The sequence below is a fragment of the Cynoglossus semilaevis genome, chromosome 15 (genome assembly GCF_000523025.1).
Source record: "Cynoglossus semilaevis isolate Cse_v1.0 chromosome 15, Cse_v1.0, whole genome shotgun sequence".
In the NCBI taxonomy this organism is placed as follows: Eukaryota; Metazoa; Chordata; class Actinopteri; order Pleuronectiformes; family Cynoglossidae; genus Cynoglossus; species Cynoglossus semilaevis.
Genome location: NC_024321.1, coordinates 7,730,635 through 7,751,527, shown reverse-complemented (window position 1 = coordinate 7,751,527; position 20,893 = coordinate 7,730,635). Strand labels below are relative to the sequence as shown.

The 20,893-nt window shown below is 39.9% G+C and overlaps 1 protein-coding gene across 2 annotated transcripts in view; it reads left to right on the top strand.

Annotated features, from left to right (window-relative positions):
- The first annotated feature begins 2,265 nt into the window (after nucleotides 1–2,265).
- The window catches only part of kdrl (kinase insert domain receptor like), a 57,093-nt gene continuing 38,465 nt past the window's right edge, over nucleotides 2,266–20,893 (top strand). For both annotated transcript variants that reach the window (XM_008326734.3, XM_008326733.3), the window contains exons 1-15: nucleotides 2,266–2,786; nucleotides 7,691–7,781; nucleotides 9,059–9,270; nucleotides 10,551–10,669; nucleotides 11,867–12,017; nucleotides 12,110–12,246; nucleotides 12,361–12,532; nucleotides 12,616–12,736; nucleotides 13,062–13,231; nucleotides 14,327–14,480; nucleotides 15,558–15,672; nucleotides 17,888–17,996; nucleotides 19,327–19,611; nucleotides 19,702–19,848; nucleotides 20,054–20,182. In XM_008326734.3, the coding sequence (XP_008324956.1) occupies nucleotides 2,726–2,786; nucleotides 7,691–7,781; nucleotides 9,059–9,270; nucleotides 10,551–10,669; nucleotides 11,867–12,017; nucleotides 12,110–12,246; nucleotides 12,361–12,532; nucleotides 12,616–12,736; nucleotides 13,062–13,231; nucleotides 14,327–14,480; nucleotides 15,558–15,672; nucleotides 17,888–17,996; nucleotides 19,327–19,611; nucleotides 19,702–19,848; nucleotides 20,054–20,182 (2,173 nt within the window). In that variant the 5' untranslated portion in view covers nucleotides 2,266–2,725. The remainder of the gene's footprint in view (nucleotides 2,787–7,690; nucleotides 7,782–9,058; nucleotides 9,271–10,550; nucleotides 10,670–11,866; nucleotides 12,018–12,109; nucleotides 12,247–12,360; nucleotides 12,533–12,615; nucleotides 12,737–13,061; nucleotides 13,232–14,326; nucleotides 14,481–15,557; nucleotides 15,673–17,887; nucleotides 17,997–19,326; nucleotides 19,612–19,701; nucleotides 19,849–20,053; nucleotides 20,183–20,893) is intronic.

Sequence of the window (20,893 nt, the reverse complement as noted above, 5' to 3'; positions counted from 1 at the left end):
TACAGCAAGAATGTCACTGGTTTACAGACAGTTAACATATGATGGTATTTCTATATGGAGATTGCCTGTTCCCTTATATGTTTGGGGTTCTTTCTGGGTACTCAGACTTTCTCTGACAGTCCTAAACTTGCATATTGGGGATTAGATTAATACAACATTTTACATTGGCCAAAAGCTCCTGGAAAATTCTTTGAAATTGATTCTTTCCATCTGCTGTATTGAATGGTTATTGGAGACAGTGTTTTCAGTTCATTTTGGTTTCAATAGTTTGATCCACAGGGCAGATAATCAAACATTTTCTACTCTTTTATATGGAAGAAAGAGTTTATTTCTACTAGTTCATTTACCCAAGAAGATGCTGCTGTTGAGGCTTAAGGAAGCATTCATGCTGTAACTGTAAAAGTTAGTTCCCCCTGTAGTGTATTGTGAACACCAGAATCTAAAAAAAAACAACACTTTAAATACACCCCCCTCTCAGCTAGTAACTTCCAGCAATTGTTCATCAAGGAGACTTATCTGCTGCCTTCTTGGCCCAAAGGGAATGTCTCCTTCACACTGACGACTCAAATGTGAACATTGTTGTCTTAGTTTGGACATTTTCTTGCAGACACTCTTTTATGTGATATAGACATTTTTGAAAAGTCTGCTTTAATGGTCAGAATGTGTATTATTTATTTTGTGCTGCCTGTTATTTTGTGTTGTGCTTAGTTATAAAAACAGGAAAATGAAGTTAATTTAAGATTGCTTTAGCACCAGATTGACAACAATGACTTTTGACATTTAGCTTTTTAAAAGAACATAAACAAACACATGGTCGGAATATGAGTGACTTATCCACTAAACTAAACAGCAGACCCTACTTTTACTAACATGTTTAATTTTTGTAGCTATGTGAAAAGTATTAAGTAATTAATTTTCATCAAGTCTTTTCAAAAGAATACAAACAGTTGACAGTATGCCAACAGAAGCCAAAGAATTCACAACACAATGGGTTGTTTTAACTTGTTTGCTGTGTTTTTAATGGGTTTTCGTTTGTTTGTTTTGATTTTTACAGTTATTCTGTGCTACACCAAAAAAAAGTGTGTATAGGTGAGTACAGGATGTTCTTATTTACAATTCATGCTGAAGAGATAACGACAAAGTGATTGTTTTGGTGATAAACGAAAACAGTCTGCAGCACATCCAGACTCTGCAGGGTATACAGCTGCACAAGAGAGGCTTATTTACATTTGATATAAAAAGCACTGTATCCTGCCTTGGCAGTTAAAAATACATTTGTTCTATCTTTATTATCAAAACATTTGGCAGATGAATACATTCTGAAATTGTGATGATTATTTACATGTTCTGTGTCCTTTTTTGACCAGATTAGATAACAGCTATGACCTTAACGCCCTAATTTGCACAGAATGATTATATCTAAAGTGGCAAACAAATGCCACTGGATGAAGTTAAACAATCTGCTGATAAACGAGATTCGGGCACTGAATCTGAGACACACTTCATTAGGTATACTGTTAATGCAGATATGTCTATCAGCCATGGCAGCATTCCAAAGTGTTTGAATGAAACTAGCTGTCAAAGCTAAGAGCAAATCTCTTTGAGTACAGCGTACACTGATTGATGGGACTTGAATGACACACATTTCACTAAACATATGACTTATGGGTATATTCTCAATGGTACTGCAATGTAATATTGTTAAAATTCTAATCAGACTATTTCCCATGTTTCACTTGTAAACAAGAATATAAGAGGAACAACTGAGTTGGAGTACTTTTCATGCAGGCGAAATATAAGAGAAGCTACATTGAGATGTTTGAACCTGTGCTGATGAGAGATATTGATTAAACTGGACAAGGAGGACATGAAATCATTAGTAACAGAAAAGACAGGGTAGAGGGTGAGACTGAGCCAGTTGATCGAATGTGTTGGTCCTGCAAAAAAGAAAATGTTGGCGTATATTCTTCTTGCCTGTTTGCACTGCGAGTCAGAGAGGACCGTTATTTAACTGACAATAAAGTTAACTTGACTTGAAGATGGGTTAGAAAACGCCAGGGATATTATTTAATTACCAAAAAATACCTAATAAAATGAATGAAAGGGCGAATTATTTCTCCTGTAGCGTCTCCTTTATTCACTCCTCTGTCGTGAGGAGGCAGCCTCCCTCTGATGTGGTCCCCTCCCTAAGCGCACCGTGCAGTTATGTCCACCCCAAAAAAATGACGTTGCATCCTTCCTCTGCGTGTCTCCATAAAGTGCGCCTCACGCGGAGGAGTGAAAAGGCTTCAGTGAGTGAAACCGGAGGAGAAACTGTCCAAGACACGCACGTAAGGGATTGGTTGTGGTTCAAGCGGAAGCTGCTGAAACGGGGAAATAACACAAACATTCGTTTTATTTATTTTTTCACTACGTTCTATCGTCCATTCATTTTAACCTATTTATTCGAGAGCACCTGCCTGCAGCACAGGCCGGCTCTGTGTGTGCGGGATCAGGACTCGGAGAGTCCAGCTGTGCAGGAGAGCTCCCCCGCGAGCGCGTCATGGGATACAGAGGAATCTACACCTAAGGACTCTGTGGATTTTACGGCCGTTCAAAATAGTGCACAGAGACTGTATAATTAGTCGCCTGAATAAGAAACTTCCGTTGCTTACCAGGAATTTGGTTCCTCTACCGGTGACGCTTTTATTCTAAGGCAGACTTTGGATTTTTGGAAGTTGGCACTATGGCTTCAGCCGACTGCTTCAAACTGGCCGTGTTCTTTGTGTGTTCATCATTCACAACTGGTAAGAAGTCGTCACTTTAGCATGCTGTATATTCGTGTTTTTCACAACACAGATAAGCAGATATCGGTGTTTATTTGACAGATAGGTCATCAACATTGAATCACATAATAGATGCGCTGAATTGTGCATTGAAGCTACATTTTTTTATACAACGGGTAAAATTAACAACGAAACACATAATATCCCACATTGGTCACTGTCTTGTTTTCTAGAGTTTGTTGCTATGCATTGATTTCACCTTAGACTGCAGTTTAAGTTGCAACACTCGTATGAGCCACTAGAGGTAGTTGTAATTGTATGATTACACGTTAATAAAGTTGTCTGGTAGCTGTGGTAAACGTTTTAAAAATGTTTGTCTAATTATATATTATATATAGTTTGAGTTGTCTTTGATTTGTTTTTATCTTAACTTTTCTAAATTAATTATAATAAGTTGTTTATTCCGAAAGAGTTATTTGAAGGACTGACATTTGTTTGAATATTTTTCAGATTAGAAGGCAGGTTAGGATCAGTTCCTTAGAATTAAACCCATCATCTCCTTCTCAGCTGAAAACACCCACTAAGATAACACACTACTTTTCTACCAAGTCAGGTGTGGTAGTTAAACCTTTTTCATTATTTCCAAATAAGCAGGCTGACCAAACAAAGGAAATGCCTTCAGACAGACACACACACACAGACTCTCAGCCCAAGTTTTGTCTGTGATGTTTTCAAGTAGATTTCCTTCACTGTCCTCACACAAAGCGTGGGAAAGACACAAGGAGGAAGCGGACGCTGGGGCAGGAGGCAGCCTGGAATTGTTCTGGCCAGTAAAGGTCACGCTTGTGTGACACGCTACCTGAGCAAAGACTTCTTCCCCAACTCCTTGTACTTGAAATTTTGAACTGTCAAAACTCTGTCCGCAAGACAATAGCAGAGAGGAAGCAGTGGCCAGTGACTGCTAGAGCCATTAGTCAGTGTGTTACGTGTCATCTTGTCATCATTTGTGATTAAACTGAAGTTAATGACTAAACCTTCCGCATAGCAAAGGATAGATTTTATTCAATAATATTGACTCGGTGTCCTGTGAAGCATGATCCATCTAATGGTGTAATGATTTCTAAAATAGACATCCAACAAAATAAGACCTGATCTAATCAATGATCCACAACAATCATTGTGGTGCTTGTGACGTGGGGCGTGATGATGGAATGTAGAAATTTTGGGTTGTCCCTGAGGGTTTGAGCTTACAACACTATCAATCATTGATTTTTGTTTCATTATGAGAAAAAAAAAGAAAAAAAGTTTCTGTTTATAATGTTTTCCTATGAAAGGGAGTTGATGTGGTGTTTTATCATTTCTGCTTAGATATTTGACATTCAGTAGAAATTGTGTGTGATAAAAGTTCATCATAGTGCAGTAAGGATACATTCCTCACCAGCAGATCCATATAAGCCCAAGCAAAGCAGTCGGTAACGGAAACACACACACATGAACCTGGACTGGGAGACTGATCCACAGCCAAAAAAGTCATTCCCTTACTCTAAGTTATTGAACTTTACAAATTGCTTAGCCGAGCTCTTCTTAAGGGATGTTTGCAGCATCTGGTCCATAGGAGGCCTACCTATCCTGAGCTAGCAATATATTTTCTTTGAATCCCACATGAGATTTCAATTTCAAGGAGCTTCTGTCTGCCTACTCCTAATCGTACATTATTAGAGCATAAATCTTCTGGATTGACAATTCAGCATACTTGTGCAAAGGATTTTTCTTTGTCAGCTCCACTCAACTTTATATAACCCAGGATGGCCACCCATCATGGCCAGATGTTCCCAGATTTTCCTTTTTTTCAAGAGAAGTCTGATCCTTTTTACCTCTAAGTCCCCAAAGACTTATATATGGCTAATAAAAAAGTCGCTTGCCCTAACTGTTGTCTTCACCCTGCAGTTGGCAAGGTGGAGCTGTTTCACCATGGTCCAGTGTGGCAATATTCACTATCAAAGTTAAACCTCAACCCTTTACTTCTGCAAGTGGTTTTCAGCTCTGTTGACAGACTTGGGTCAATCTTTTGATTCTTGATTCTTGACGTTTGAGTAAGTTGTGGATTTCTGTCTTAGACAATTACAGTCCGAGTCATCACAGGATGATACCATCGAAACCTTACAATGTTGAGGTTATAAGAACACTTCCCTTTCTTTGGTATTGCATTGATCATGTTATGTGTTTCCTGGTTTCACCCTTTTCTCATACATTTCATCCACTTCACGTTGTTTATACAACCAGCAAACGTTAGCTGTACTAATAAAGAACATTGGTCCTCATGCCACTGTGCCTCTGGTAAACTATTTAACCCAAAAGTTTTCCTGATGGCTGTGTTGGTATGTAAATGGGTAATTAATGTCAATACTGTAAGTGGTCATTAAGACTAAAAAAGATGAGTCTACATTTTAGAAATCCCTTTCATTGTGAACTTACAAAATTTTAGGTATTTTTCTCAAAATTGTATATATCTGTAAGGGAAAACGAATTGTAACGAGGTCTTTAGGAAAATGTCTATTGACACTATTGTCCATGTCCATTTTTTCTACATGATGATTACATTATTCTGACATCATTACATTTTTAATATGAATATTTGACACTTCAGATCCTTTAGATGACATTTTGTACATTTGCACTAAGTCATTGAAGTTCTAGGTCATCGGTTTGTCCGTGGTCCAACTGGACTGAGTCCAGTGAAGGTGCGTCATAAACTGGTGACCTTGCAGTCTGTTGTCAAATAATGATTTCCTTTCTTTTTCTATTGTGTATTTAGTTGGAACAGACGTACATGGATAAAATTGAGTTGAGTTAAAGACATGATTGATATGCCAAATTCTTAGCTTTCTCTTGATGGCAGTAAAAATACTCTATGTTGTGTCAGGATATGTTGTAACTGTTAATATTCCCTCAAAAAAAATGTAATTGTAATTGTCTTTATTATTATTATTACTACATGCTAATGACTTAACACCATGTCCACAGAGACACAGACTCGTTTTTCATCAGGCTTTTTTTTAAAAAAAAGATATGTCAATCTATCGTTTTTCTTGTGTAATAATGAAGTCACTTTAGTACTTCCTGATTTTATATTTGTCTCACCACATATTTTCTTGCGCAGTACTTGATTCCAGAAATAAATAGAAAAGTAAAGTGAACTACTTGTCATTGGTACACAGCTCAGCACTGCACACCAGAAATTGTGACCTCTGCATTTTAACCCATCACCAAAGTGAACAGGGGAGCAGTGTGTGGGGACGGTGCCATGCTCAGAGCACCTCAGTGGTAACTTGGCAGCTGATGGACTGAAACCTTCCGGACCCAAGTCCACTTCCTTAACCACCAAGCCACCACTGCCCCAGTAAGATAAAAAGAAGAAAATAAATATGTGAAAATCACATGTTTAAACAAAGCCTGAAACTTATCAGTCGATAAATACATTATATTTTCAGCAACAGACATTCCAAAACTCCACACTCCGTCCTGGAATTTTCACAGTCTGAAGTTCAAATGTATTTGCTGGTTGGAAAGAACCAACTTTCCACTCTCCACTGTGCCACTTCCATTTTTCATTTAGGACATGAAGAGTATGAAGGTACTAATGTGAACTCTCTGGGCCTAGTGTCAAAAATCAGTTTGACAACATGTCCCTGCAGTTCTGGTCTGGTCAGTGTGTACTGACAAAGGGAAGAGGAAATCACACATTCAGCCTCGGCCTCAGTTTGTTCCATGCTTGTCCTCTTTTTAATGGCTCTTAATGAGAACCAGCTTCTTGACTCTTTGAAGAAACACAAAAAGGACAATTCTGGCATTTTCAGCCAATCTGCTGGATGAATGCAACACACAGCTGTTACAGGGGGTTAGGGGCGTCGGGATGCTTGCTGAGGTCAGTTTTGTGGAGACTACAGGGCAAGTGGAAGTCTTGAGTGTGTGAGTGTTGAGAGGACAGCGGTTGGATGAAATTTTTTTTCCCCCTCTTTTTTTAGTGGGCTGCTGGGGGCCCTGCTGATTTATCCATCTGTTGCGTGTTACTGAGTGGAATAGAGCAGAAATCAGGCAGTTTGAAGGGATAAGCACGCCATTGGAATTTAGAGTTGTTGTTTTTTTTCAGATGTTCTTGTGTTGAACCAGATACAAACAATCACATTGGCACATAAGTCAAGGCTGTATAGGATTTATATTTAACTGGTCTCAGGGGCCTACTCCTGTAAGATTTATGGCTGACCTAATTTTATAGCAATTAAAAAAAAAACTTGCTGCCAATTCTGGGAACTTGGTAAAAGAGACTATTGAGACAACTGAGAATAATTTCTATTTTAACAATATCAATATTAATCTATTCTGTGGTAAACATGAACAAGTGTGTGAGCCAGCTTTTTTTTGTCTATAACCTTGGTCAATAAAACAATGATGCTATAATACACACTGAGGAAGTCAGTATTCAGAGTCAATGCCAGTGTCAGCCCTCAGCAGCTGTTTCTGTTCTTTCTCTGCTCCCTTTCTTCATGTTAGAAAGTGCAGGTGTACCCATTTCCCATATCTCTGTATGCATGTGTTTCCCTTATATGTGTGCGAACTGAAAGCATGTCAGCAGCATGAGAGCATAACATTACAATGTTGTATAACCCTATTGTCTCTGTTGATAATAGTTGCACAAATTTGGAGAGACTTTCTTTCCACCACAATGACCTATTTCAGAGAATTTGGTAAATAATAAAAATAAAAAAAGGAAGTAACAAATGTGATGTGACACATGACTAGAAAGTAAGGAGAAACCTAGGGATTCTTATGTTGAACACCATTAGACCTATAAATAAGCAGAGCTGCTCATGCAGAAATTCTTCCTGAAAGCTAAAAAAATAATCTTCATGTACTGTATCCAACAGGACACTTGGAAAGAGAAAACTCACCTAGGATCCTGCCCTCGACCAATCCCATGGTTCACAAATATAACGACACATTACATCTTACCTGCAGGTACGTAATACACACACACTTTCAATTGTAAACCGATATGATGTTGAGATAATAACGTTGCAACTAGTAAAAAAAAATATTTATTTTGCACATCTAAGTTTTTGTGGAAGCTATTATAATAACGTTGCAACTAGTAAAAAAAATTATTTATTTTGCGCATCTAAGTTTTTGTGGAAGCTATTCTATATTTAATTCCCTTGTTGCCCTTTCCGGGTCAGAACTCAGAGGTCAGATGGACTGGAGATAGTTTAAATTTAAGACACAAAAATGTGAACCATGGCCATAAAGATGAGACTCATGTAAAGTAGCCAAAGGGGGAAATAAAAAGGACATAGCTGGCTCTCATGACACTTGTTGGCTACAAAAAAAGCACGGGTCAATCCTCAACAGGATCCAGTGGTGCTGGTGGTTCACATTTAACTGTCCATTTCCTCCAGAGGCTGTGGGATCCATGTGCTTTTTTTATTATTTAAACCTAAATTTAGTGAGTCATACATCACTTAGCTGGAATGTACCATGTCTATGTAATGTAATGATTCCCTAAAAGGCTATGAGTTATGATGCTTGGCTCGTGCTCAACCGTCTTGTTGATTGTGTCTGGCTAAGAGGTGGAGATCACTTGACCCGAAATTCTGCAGGCAAAGGCAGTGGTATGCAAAACATGTCTGATGCTCCTGTGGGATCTCTTTAATGAAAGATTTAAAATAGATGCTGCGTGGAAAGAATGTGTTAGTCAAGCAAGCCATTCAAGAAAATACCACGTTCCCATGTGAAACCTCGAGTTATCGGGGTTGAGTCAAGATTAAGGACAAATAAACTGAACGTTGGTGCAAAGCCTCAAGGGGTGAGGCTACAGCTGCCACCCTGAACTTGCGAGGTCATTGTCAGCTTTGATCTGCTAGAAATGTCCAGTTTCGGCAGTGCCGTACTTACATTAATATTTCTTCTATTACAAACTCAGTAAATGATTTTAATTCATTCATTAATTACAATTGACTGTATATATATATATATATATATATTTGTATTTCAATGAACCTTAACGAAACCTGTGGTGTGGTTTTTTTATTCTTAACCTTGACTGTGTAATGCTGTAATATTCAAATTGAGTTTTTTAAAAGGGATCAGCATTTTAAAGCATGAAACCTCACAAACGTCAACATAAAAATGGCCTGCTGTTTATCTGATTGTCTTCCTGAAGCCCATTGTGATAAACGAAGTACACTCATCTCCCCCTCATTCATCTGTCTGGTCCCCCGCTCTCTGTCTTCTTTCAGAGGACCTGGCCGGCTGCACTGGACACTGGCCTATCGTAACAGTTCATCGCAGGGTGTGAAGGAGGAGCCGTGTCCATTCAGACATCACCCTCATTCACACTGCAGCAGACTGACAGTCACACACTTAATCGGCAACGACACGGGCAGTTACAGCTGCAGTTACACCAAAGATGGTTCTGCCCACACCATCTCAACATATGTCTTTGTCAGAGGTGAGACCTGCAAAGAACATGTTTATTTATTTTCATTGTTAGAGACAAGTGAATACATTACATGTTTATTTATTTTCATTGTTAGAGTGAATACATTGGGAAAAAAACAAGACAATGGTGTGTTAAGAAAGAAACAGGGGTAGCAATAATCAGAATATATCAAATTAATTAAGATTTTGAATTCAGGATGCTGACTAAATTGTACTGCAGTTGCTTAAGTGCCCCATGAAATGAGTCAGACAGAGACAGGAACTGGTTTCTTTAGTCCTGGAAAAGTTGAATGTGATTCCACAGGAAACCCTGTTCATTGACTGTGATTTCCGGCTCCTGCTACTGTTTTCCTTCATCTTCTCTAAAGTGTCAGAGGGCAGTAGTTACTGTAAGACTGCCCTTGAGATATTTAAGTAGATGGCCTTGTCTAGATTTGGTTGTTTGTTTGTCCCCAAGACTACAGTATGTACAAAAAAATAGTCCATGTGTTGCTCATCTGAGTCAACTTTAGGTCAGTGAGACTTGCATTATAAAAATACCAACTGTGTTAATGTGTAATTACAACATGTGAATTTGCTCAGCCTTTATTCAAAAACACAAATCTACTTTCAATTCAAATGAGTTTCTTTTAGGGTTTGGAATTGACCCAGGATTTTTTTTTTATTAAAAATGGCTATGACTTTAACCTTGGATGTTTTGCAAATACTGTCATTATATGTTTAAACAACAATAAAAGAGAAACTCTTCCAGGAACCTTCAAACATATGGTATAATAACCAATTTGCTTAAAATGATGATGAGTAGTTGTAAAGGCATGTTAACCAACTTTACATGAACTTTCTTTTTCTTCTTCACCAAAAACTTACCCGCAGCGCTCGCTGCCTGTGTTTAGTCTAACAATCTCTTTTCAAAGCCCTCCATCTGTTTATTAGATCATTTTCATGCTTACTCTTCAAATAATAGTGTCTTTATCACAGCATTGCTGCTTGACCTCACATCAGTGGCAGACTGTTTGTGCAGCCTTGAAGTTCCCACAGCTCTGGTGTGATGGCTGGCTGCCCATTGGGAACTCTCTGTGCCGTGATCAATTTGTGCACTCTGCTGACATCTAGCTAGGATTTGATCATTTTGACATCAACATTGCTGACAATGCCCCAATTTAATTGCACTGCACATTTTCTTTTTTTTTCTATTAAAAGGCTGAAAGGCTGTTTTATTTAAAGTCTTAAAGTGCATCTTTGTGTTTTATATTTTAACAACATTCTTTTCTATCCTGTCTTATGACATAGATCCAAATCAAGCTTTCGTTGAGCCAGCTTCTGATTTTGCCCTGGGCATCTTCAGGGATGAGACGATTACGGTCCCCTGCCGTACCACTTCTCCTGATGCTGTGGTAACCCTCATAGGGGTAAGATGTCACTATTTTCGTCATAGATACTGACCCGTATAGAATCTTCATTGCTCCTTATTAACTCGTCACAACATGATTGCCATGTGTTGTCCATATTCCGTGTTGTCTTGTAGAACATGTGTTGAACGTGACAAAGCTCCAGAAACACATTATTAACAGCATCATGGTAGACGTGCAGATCATTATCAACTTAAAATGACTATTTTATTGACCTACCTTGATTTATATCAAGAACAACATTTACCTTTGTTATTTTTACCTCCTTGTTTGTCATGTCTTGAGAAAAAAAGAAGTGTTGACTCTCTGCCTGTGAGGCGGGGTCACTGGTTCTCACACCAACAGGCAGAAACAGAACAGAGACAGTGGCATGTCTAAGGGAAGCTCAGGGGCGTCGAAGGGAGTCATCCTGTCTACTTCCTGTAAGAGCAGGAAGGTGTTCCAAGAGTGTGTTTCTCATAATAGACTCTAAGATTAAATTTAGACCTTCGTCTCTTAAGAACATCAGGAAATGCACTGCACACACTGTATTGTACTACAGGAAACAACAGGTAACTCTCAGAGATAAATACTCTGTGACAGCTCCCTGATTCTGAATGGATGAAGGGGGAGACGTCGGCAGGAATGAGTCTACATCTGTGACTTCACATCATGATTCACCTTCATACAGTAGAAACTCTACAAAACCCTAATTGGAAAATTGCATGAAAGTCATTTTGTCATATCTGTTGTGACAGTTGTGTCATTGTGCCAACTGTGGACAAACAACCCTGACTCAGATGGAACACATAGTGGATTTGAGAATTTTCCTGCTATTTGAAACTCTATGTGACATTCCTCCTTCCTGCTCCCTTTCCGTCCTTCCTTTCCTTTCCTTGGCTCCTCTCCTAGGCAAATCTCTGGCATGAGAACAAACAGCAGTACATCCTCTTCCAAGTTGGCAATGACTTGTGCTCCATCGCTCTCATGATTTGTGGAGAGTAAACTATGCAGGATGACAGAAAATAATTAGACCTTCACTCTCACATCTGTGGGTCCAGCTGAGCCCAGCAGAGCATGACTTACGTGTTAAATCAAGTTTAACCAGTGTATTCTACTGCACTCTACATGGCTTAATGATCCTTGCTATCACAAAGGTCACCAAATATCTTTAGCGAGCACTCACTGAGCCTATCTGTTCTACCGTCTTCATTTCAGTGGCGGACTACAGGACACAATAATGTTACGGGAATGGAGTGGGATCCAAAAGTGGGATTCAGGATTCCCTATAAACACTACATCACGCTTAACTGCAAAACTGTGATAAATGGCCGTAGTTTCCACTCATTGTATTACCCTTATGTACAGGGTAAGTCTTCTTTAGTTATATTCTCTTTCATGGAAAAAGTGTAATGCTAAAAAGGATGGCTCCCTAAAGTCCTATGTTGTCTGTGTTTGCAGCTAAAGAACTGAAAAATGTAAAAATCACACCAGATCGCATCAAGGTGTTGGTTGGAGACACCCTCATCCTGAATTGCACTGGTGAGACCGAGTACAATGGAAGAATCAACTTCACCTGGGAGATTCCACAAAAGGATGTAAGTCCAGGACTTATCAGAGACTTTGTGACCTGTACATAGTCGTTGCATGGTCACAGATGACTGTTCAAAGAGATGTAGCAATGGAGGTGATTCATCATTTTGTTTCTACAGAGAAGTCTTCGTCATTCAATCAAGAACCCTCTTAACATAGCCGCGGTCCATGTGAGGAGCAATGCTTTGGTGTTATCGAACATCACCTCAGAGGACAAGGGCTGGTACACCTGCAGAGCAGAGCTTGATCCCTGGATTTACAACACTACCAAAGCAAAAGTTATTGTCTATGGTGAGGGGCATGTTGCATATCAGAACTTTGGATTTAGAATTGAGCAGCACAATTTCCAATATTTTTATTCTTGCCTTGTGTAGAGCATCCATTCATCAATGTCTCCTACCGAAATGAGCGGTTTGTGTCTGTCAGAGAAGGAGAAAAACGGCTTGTCCTTGACCCCAAGGTCACTGCTTTGCCTAAACCCGACGTAGTCACGTGGTAAGTAACAAATTGCGTTACCTTTGAACACCACAGAGGTCACGTAGCTCTTGCATTATTACTCCATTTCACACTACAGTGTAGTGGGTGTAAGCCAGTGATTAACAGACTCAGAGAAATGGGACTTTACGTTGCTGGGAACCAGCATTGCTCAAAGACTGAGGTAAAGGTTGCAAAGATAGGTAGAATTTACAAGGATTTTAAATATAGGTGAAAGAATATTTCTTTTCTTGTTCATTTTAAATTTTAAATGATATAAATACAATACAATACCTATGTGTATGTGCTGATAAAAATGTAATTGTTTGATTCCTTCCAATTCCAGGTATAAGGATGGAGTCCCTATCAAGAATTCCACCTGTTACCACATGACGCGCTACAGCTTGACGATCTACGATGTGCAGGAGAAGAACCACGCCGGGGACTTCACCCTAAGGCTGGGCAACGTAGCCAAAGGCCTGTTCAGGAATTTGAGCTTTACTGTATCAGTAGAAGGTAAAATAAAACAATGATAATGACTTTAAAATCTTGAGGAAATTATATTGTGTTCTGACTTTGGACAGAGGCTGCCGCTGTGCCTTGGATGCTTTGAGTTCAGTTCACTGGACGGCAGGTAGCAGGCCCAGTATGAAAGGAATTTGAGAGCTTGTTGATTCCAAGGCAGGATTGACGTAGCCAGGGCAGCTGTTGTTGATTATTGGGGCTCTTTTGAAGGGGCTTTTTTTTTTTTTTTTTTGCAGTGTGTAAATGGCTTGCACGCAGCCTCCAGCCGTTCAGACCTCCCTAGTCCCCAGCATTTATAGGCATGCTCACTATGTGAGTGCACAATGCAGCTTACGCAAGCAACGGGATAAATGCATGTCATTGAAGGACAGCATAAGAATAAATGACACATTATAAGAAGAACATTTTAGGGGTTTGGAAGTATAATAATTAATAAATATTCAAAACATAAATCACTGAAACATCATCAGTTATCTATGTTATCACACTAACACAGAGACGAGCAGTGATATACAGGCAAACGATGTGAAGAGCCATAAATGGTATTAATTAGGAAGCTATTAGGAATTAGGAACTATATACATCACTTGTTTAAAACTATCACAGAACATTATTTGGATTTATGTAATGACGTGTGTGTTGTGCGAAACGGAGGACCAACTGTGTGTCTCAGCTGTTAAGAACAGACAGAACGGCTGTGGTGTGGGCTCAGCTCCTGAGATAGAGTGAGGATATTTGTCTGCTGCTAATCACAGTGCACATGGTGGATTCACTGACCTGGCCATGGGCCACAGTGGGGTCGTCCTTTGACCTACAGCCCTCAGGCTACCTAATCATCCTGTCATTCTTCCTATACACAGTGTCTAAAGGACAACTAGTGTCAGTGGCACCTTTTCACAGCTATTCATCATGACTGTCATTCCTCATTATAAAGCCATTACGAGATTCCACAGTGGATAGCTTTGGGATTGTTTAGATCGATGACCGAACCTGTTGCCTTTTCTCTCTCGTTGTTTCTTCACTGTGTCAGTGATTTTTTTTTTCTTTGCACCTGAGTTTGTCTACTTTCTTTTCTCTCTTTCACAGTCAAACCAACTATTTTGGAGGAGCTTTCTACTTTGGAAGTTAAGCCCCAGATGTTTGGTGAGCAACAGAAGCTAACCTGCAGTGCTTACGGGTTTCCCTCGCCGAACATTACTTGGTTTTGGCAGCCATGTCGCTCAGACCCGATGCTTAAAGAGTGAGTCACCATAATACAAATTCTTACACATTTTTTGTGTTATGATAGATTAGTCAAAGCCATGTTGCCCTTAGGGTCTGATCTATGTTTTATTAGCATTTGTTTTGGCTTAATTTTTTATTGTACAATGTATAGATTTAACATTCCTTGTCAACAGAGCTGTATTCATGACTGAGTTTATGAGTGACATGGTATGAATACTGGGTAATTAACAACACAGTCCTGGGTTGTCATGGGAAGTGGTGAACCTGATGGTTACAGACTGAGAAAACAAGGTCCCGTTGCCTTCAGGTTATGAAATATAGCAATTACAGTTCTATACATAAATATGTAAAACATTTACTTGTTCTTTGAACATTTATCATTTAACAAAAGCTGAGTGTGACTTAGTCACAGTAGCATTTACTACCAGACTGAAGATAATGAGAGCTGGCAACAGGAACAGTGCCTCAGCAGTGGCAGGCAGCTAATGAGAGTAAGAACAGCCAGAGCCTGGTGGGAGGCCAATTGTGCAATAATATTTGTTTTATGTGGTTCTGACCCTGCTGGCTACCTGTCACTGTAAATCCTCCATGTAGACCTTCAAGATCACTTCTAATCCAAATCTTTGGATATTAGCAGAAAAGGGTTTACAGGTGAGCAGGGATTGATGTGGAAGTGGACCGAGGCGGGCGCTGCAGGCAGCAGACATTGTATGGCAGTGTCTTTATCAGTAGGTTAAGAAGTTATCAGCTGTGCCTTGTTGACCTCCAAGGTCTTACGAACAAAGTTATCTCCTCGGACCAGAAGGAATGGGGGGCTGGAAGGGGTTCCTGTATGAGAGGACGCATAGTACAACCCATCCTGTCGCTGCTGTCGTTTCCTCCTCTGCCTCTCATCAGGCTGATTGTTCCTCACTGTGGGTGGTGAAGGGATTGGGAGCGGGGGGTAGGGAGTCCAATAGTTTCTTTAGGTTTTGTAACCCAGACAACAGGGTCTAGACAGGGACAGAAAAAATCTGAAAGTCACACTAATTAATCTATCTGTTTTACACACACAGCAGTGATCACATGAGTGAATCCTATTTCTGTTCCGCAGTTGTGTGTCTTACACTGAGCCAATACCTGTCAGCACCGATGACAGGGGAAATTACTCCCGCAACTGGATTAAAAGCATAAGCAGCAAGCATGATCTGGTTAAAAATAGAACCAAGGTAAGAGTTTCACCTCCCTGTGCATGCTTCTGAAAGTGTCATATGTATTTACTGTAAGCGCAGGCTGCTGACTGTAATATGTGACTGACGAACAGCAGTGACCAACTCAACGGTGATCACTGCAGTCGTTGTGCAAATATCCAAGGAACAGCCAAAAGCTATTAGGTCTTGGCTATGTGTTGAATGTGACCACAGCTTGAAGAGTCACATTCAACGTCTGAAATCCATAAATCCTCACAACCGTGCTTTATACTGGCAGTGATGAAGCACTTGACTGAGAATGATTTCATTTGTCTGAATTAGTTTTTTATTGAAATAAAAGCCGTGCAAAGGCCTTTGGCAGTCATCCTTGAAAAATGGGAGATTTTCATCGAAGCATTTCCCATAATTATATCTTGGAATAAACTTCCAGAAAAACTGGATATATCATATTTATAAATACAAAAAAATTGGAACATAAGGAGCAAATAGATTTATTGTTCATCATTCCAGTGTATCTGCAGTGAAGCTCACTATCAGAGCAGAATCATGAAGACTGTGATGCTTCAATACCAAATGCAATTAAAGTCACATTGTATTCTGTATTCTTCTGATAGTATAATATAGTAGTCCTATACTATTGGGTTGTTTCTGTCTGCACTTGAGTTGGAGTCACTCAGTTTTTATCTCCACCCATTATCAGTGCTGGGGGCCTAAATACACAAAAAATTCAGCTGGAGTCATTGCTTGAAATGTTGTGGTGGAAGCATGTTACCGGTTAGCAGCGTTCACTCCAAACAAATTAGGAGCAGGCCTCTACTACTTTAAGATGAATTAGGTCCATAGGATTAGGTTGAAACGTCTCCTATGGCAGACAAGGTCACATAGGGGCACATCATCACTGAAATCAGCTTTTTAAAGCAAAGAATCATTCTAACTTCTGATCATTGCTGGTTTTCTACTGAACAGCATGAGATTTGTTTAACCAAATGTCAAACCTTATATCTTGCTGACTGATTTAATGCAAAGTTGACCAATCTGAGGCTAAATGCCAGCGCTTTCATAGAGGCAGGACTTTGGGTCAATGATAACAACCAGCAAAAAAAAAGAGAGAGGGATTTGTCGGAGTGAATTCCTGGCTGTCACATTACATAAATTGTGTTGGCATTTGAATAAGAACGGACCTGGGGCTGGGCCTCACAGTGGCTCCACAGAAGGCCCAGCAGAGAGGAAGACTGGCCCTAGTCACGGGGCGAACAAAACCACAGGGGAAGGACGTGGGCACACGGAGCCACAGAGGTCACAGAGCGCCTGCTCAGGTCACCTCACAGGGACTGTGTACAACCTTTTAAGTGGCTGTTTATAAGATTGAGTTACATTATGGTGAGTAACGACTGTAACGTTATATACACAGGGCTGCTCTTCTGGTGCGTTGACAAATGTCACTGGTGCACGAAGTGGTCAGTATGATTTAGTCTTTTCATTTGTGTTTGTCTGCAGCCATGAAAAACATGGAAAACATGAACTAAGATTAAAAACATCACACGAGGCAGATGGTGGAAGAATAAACAACAATCACAATATTTGTTACACAAAAACTTTTGAACTCTATTTTCGCTATTTTCCGTTTGTTTAATGTTTTTTTTTCTCGTGTAAAGGTAGAAGTTCAGGAAAGTTTTCATTTCAGTGCACTGTTCTTGTTTGACCATTGTAACGGCTGCTAAAAGTGTTTTCACGGCCTCACTGGTGTGTTTGACACAATGGCTACTACAAATCCAGGAAGTTCAGGCCAGCATACACCCAGACAATATACAACCACATTATTATTCATTCTCTTTGATTTAGCCCCCCACCCCACCCCCCCGCAAAACAGATGTTCGTACAAACACTAATCAGAGCCCACACACACGTTGGTCAAGGGCCAAAATTAACTCTTTTAAATAACGTCCATCTATTCCAGTCTTCAAAACATTGCTTCAATATATATATATATACAGTATAGTATATATACAGTATATATATATATGGAGGGGGGGCTTGTAATTAATTTATGTAATTGTATATGTGTGCAGTGCATTTCTGACAAAACAAAGGGAAATGGAGAACTCAAAAAGTGAAGAATAAATAAATTTAATAATATGATTGACATTAAACAAAACACTTTTGTTGAACACCTGCTGTTGTAAGTCATTATGTTTGCACTATCAGTGTTACTATCAATAATATTCCTCTGCAGACTGTGGGTACGCTGGTGATTGGGGAGGCCCAGGTGTCAGGGAAGTACTTCTGTGTTGCCACGAATGAGATTGGGTCCAGCACCATGGTGATGCCCTTTTATGTGTATGGTGAGTAGATTGCTATTACGTGGTATATAACAGTGGAAGGTGCGTTGGGAGGTACAGTACTTAACTGTTTTTATTGTGATTGCAAAGCAAACTTTATTGTGCTCTGGATCCTTCAAGATGATCTACACAAACAGCACAGGCAGCAGTGATCTGTGAGAAGAGGGGATGGATGTACAGATTGTATTGTGCAATAAGGAGACCAGTTAATTGAAACCATCCTCCACTGTAGTTGAGTGGCTTCAGGGCGGAAGAAAGGCAAAACATGTCCTGAGCCATATGGAGCACCATAATGGCACGCGTTTAAAAAAAAAAAAAAACCCTATGAATAACTGAATTCCTGCTCTAAGGCAATTCCGGTCATTCCTCTTTCTCAGTGAAGCTTCTGCTCTGAGAATCTACCTTTTTACGTGCACCTGAGCATTTCCAAATGTTCCCAAAAAATGAATTTCAGAGTCAGACAGTTATGTAATAGTCGGAGGAATAGTTAACAGTGTTGTTGCACACATTTATGTTTTTGGTATTTCATTCTCTGCAACAATAGTGAATCTCACCAGGGTGAAGTATTGGCCTTGGGCCCTTAAAAAAAGTCAAAGAAGGTGAAAACCTGTGAGGAATGCCAGGAAGTGCCAAAGGTTTGTCTAGCAGGAAGGCAGAATTCCCAAAAGGAATTGTATTCCCTTTTAGAGCAGAGGAAAAGAGAGAATGATCGAATGCCACTTAAAAAAGGCAGAATTGTAATAACAGCTGTCCTTTCTTACTGAACACAGAATGCTTTCCAGCAATCTGAATAAACAAGCACAGTCTGGTTCCCCTGGGGCCGAGACTCAGCTTTGCTCCAATTGGACCAACACAGGATCTCCATCAGCAATGCTCTTGATGAGCAACGTGCTTTCAATTAACAGTGATGAAACAGGAAATAACTGCAATTTTGACATTCCTGGTCTGGTGACGAGCAGCTATGTGTCAAAACTGTTGTCAGAAATAGTATTTCCAAGAACACATGCCAGTGATCCTTCTCTCCTGAACATGTTTCTCTTTCAAAATTAATAAAAAAAAATGTCGTTGATGCACCGGCTGATTATTACACACAGCATCTACGTACAGTATGTTGTTGTGCAGGATTACATTCATCAAGTGAGACGCAACCTATGGCTGTTCTGGTAGAGGTAGCTGATTGGTTAAACAATTATTCTCAAATGTAACTGTTTTAATTCTTTAATACCTAAACACTTATTACATCTAGCCCTAAAAATGCAGCACATGTTTACTTGAAAGTTTAACTACGTTTTAAGATCTTGATTTACTATGCTCTTCACCTTTGTGTCATCAGATAACCCTAAGGAAATCACTACTGAACCTCAGACAGCCGTGGAGGGAGATGATTTCACTTTGACCTGCCGGGCAGCTCGTTACCTCTACACAGATTTGCAGTGGTTGGACTCCACCAACCACACCGTCATCTTCAATGTGTCAAGTCTGCAGTTTAGTCCGTTGTCCGTTTCCCTGTCTCTTCATCTGAGCAACGTCTCCAAAAACAGTACCACCGGCTACAAGTGCAGGGCACAAAAGTTTCACGAAAGGCTGGAACTGAAGCCAGTCACACTTATTGTGAATGGTAAGCAGTTACTGGTCATGAGAGTCTGACTGTGTTTGTATTTGTACACAATGAGTTGCAAAAGCATCTCCATTTTTTATTTTGGTACAGAACGAAAACACCCCTGGCTCAAACAAAACCTGACCAATCAGGTTGTGAACTGTAGCACCACCCTGACACTGGCGTGCCTCGCCGAGGGGGTTCCATATCCTGACATTATGTGGTACAAAAACAAAGTACGAGTGGAGGAAGGCCCAGGTAACCAGAGGTTATACTTTTACTATTCTTAAAAATAACTTAGAATTCATATTCAAGACTTGAGAGAAAAATCTTATATAATCCCAGGGAACAGGGTTTCTATATGAAGGCTGCAATCATCTGAAACATTTTACGACAGTAAAATGAACTAAAAATACACCTTTATTTTACTTTTACTTTTTGGACTAAATGTGTTGTGTTGTAGGTGTGACCCTGGGGGAAAATGGAATCCTCAATATCGAGAGGGTGAAGAAAGATGATGAAGGTCTGTACGAGTGCATCGCCAGAAATGTTGAGGGTACAGCAATGACCAGTGCTGTGGTTACTGTGCTTGGTAAGTACTAACTACCTATCAAAATATATATATATATATATATTTATACATCAATACTTCCACTGCCTTCACTTACTGCTCCACCACCTTCTTAGTGTGTCTAAGTGGTGTGACCAATCGTCTCTGCTGCTGATGCTCCAAATAGCTCTGGTTTGTCTTCGATTTGAAAAATGTTCCTGGACAGAAAATCAGTGGCAGCCAGGAATTCCGAGTGTATTCCTTCTTAGGTTTTTATGATCAAGGCTGGGGCTGAGGGTCCTTTCCTTGAGGACATGACCTCTTTGAAGTGTTAAGGGGTCCACTAATGAGTGCAAAGAGACTGACTGCTACAGCAGCCAGGGGACCGGGAACACACAGTAGATAGATAGTGTAGAAATACTGACTATAGCCTCGTGTGTGTGTGTGTGTGTGTGTTCTTTACATGTAAAACAAATTACTTGTTCACTTGTGAAGCTGAGAACTGTTAAACTGTGAGGCTGTGAAGCTCATTTCTCATGTCAACATCTTGGCACTAACACAGCTCTATATCATACTTCCTCATAATGTTTACTATCATCCATGCTGTCAGTGCCATAAACATGTTTCAGCAGTAACCTGTGTGCACACTCTGTCCTAGTTGAAACATGAGTTGGACTAAAAACTGTGGAGGTTCAGGGAATATGAGATTTAAATGGATTGAACGAGCGGGGAAGTGAACAGCCTAGGACATAA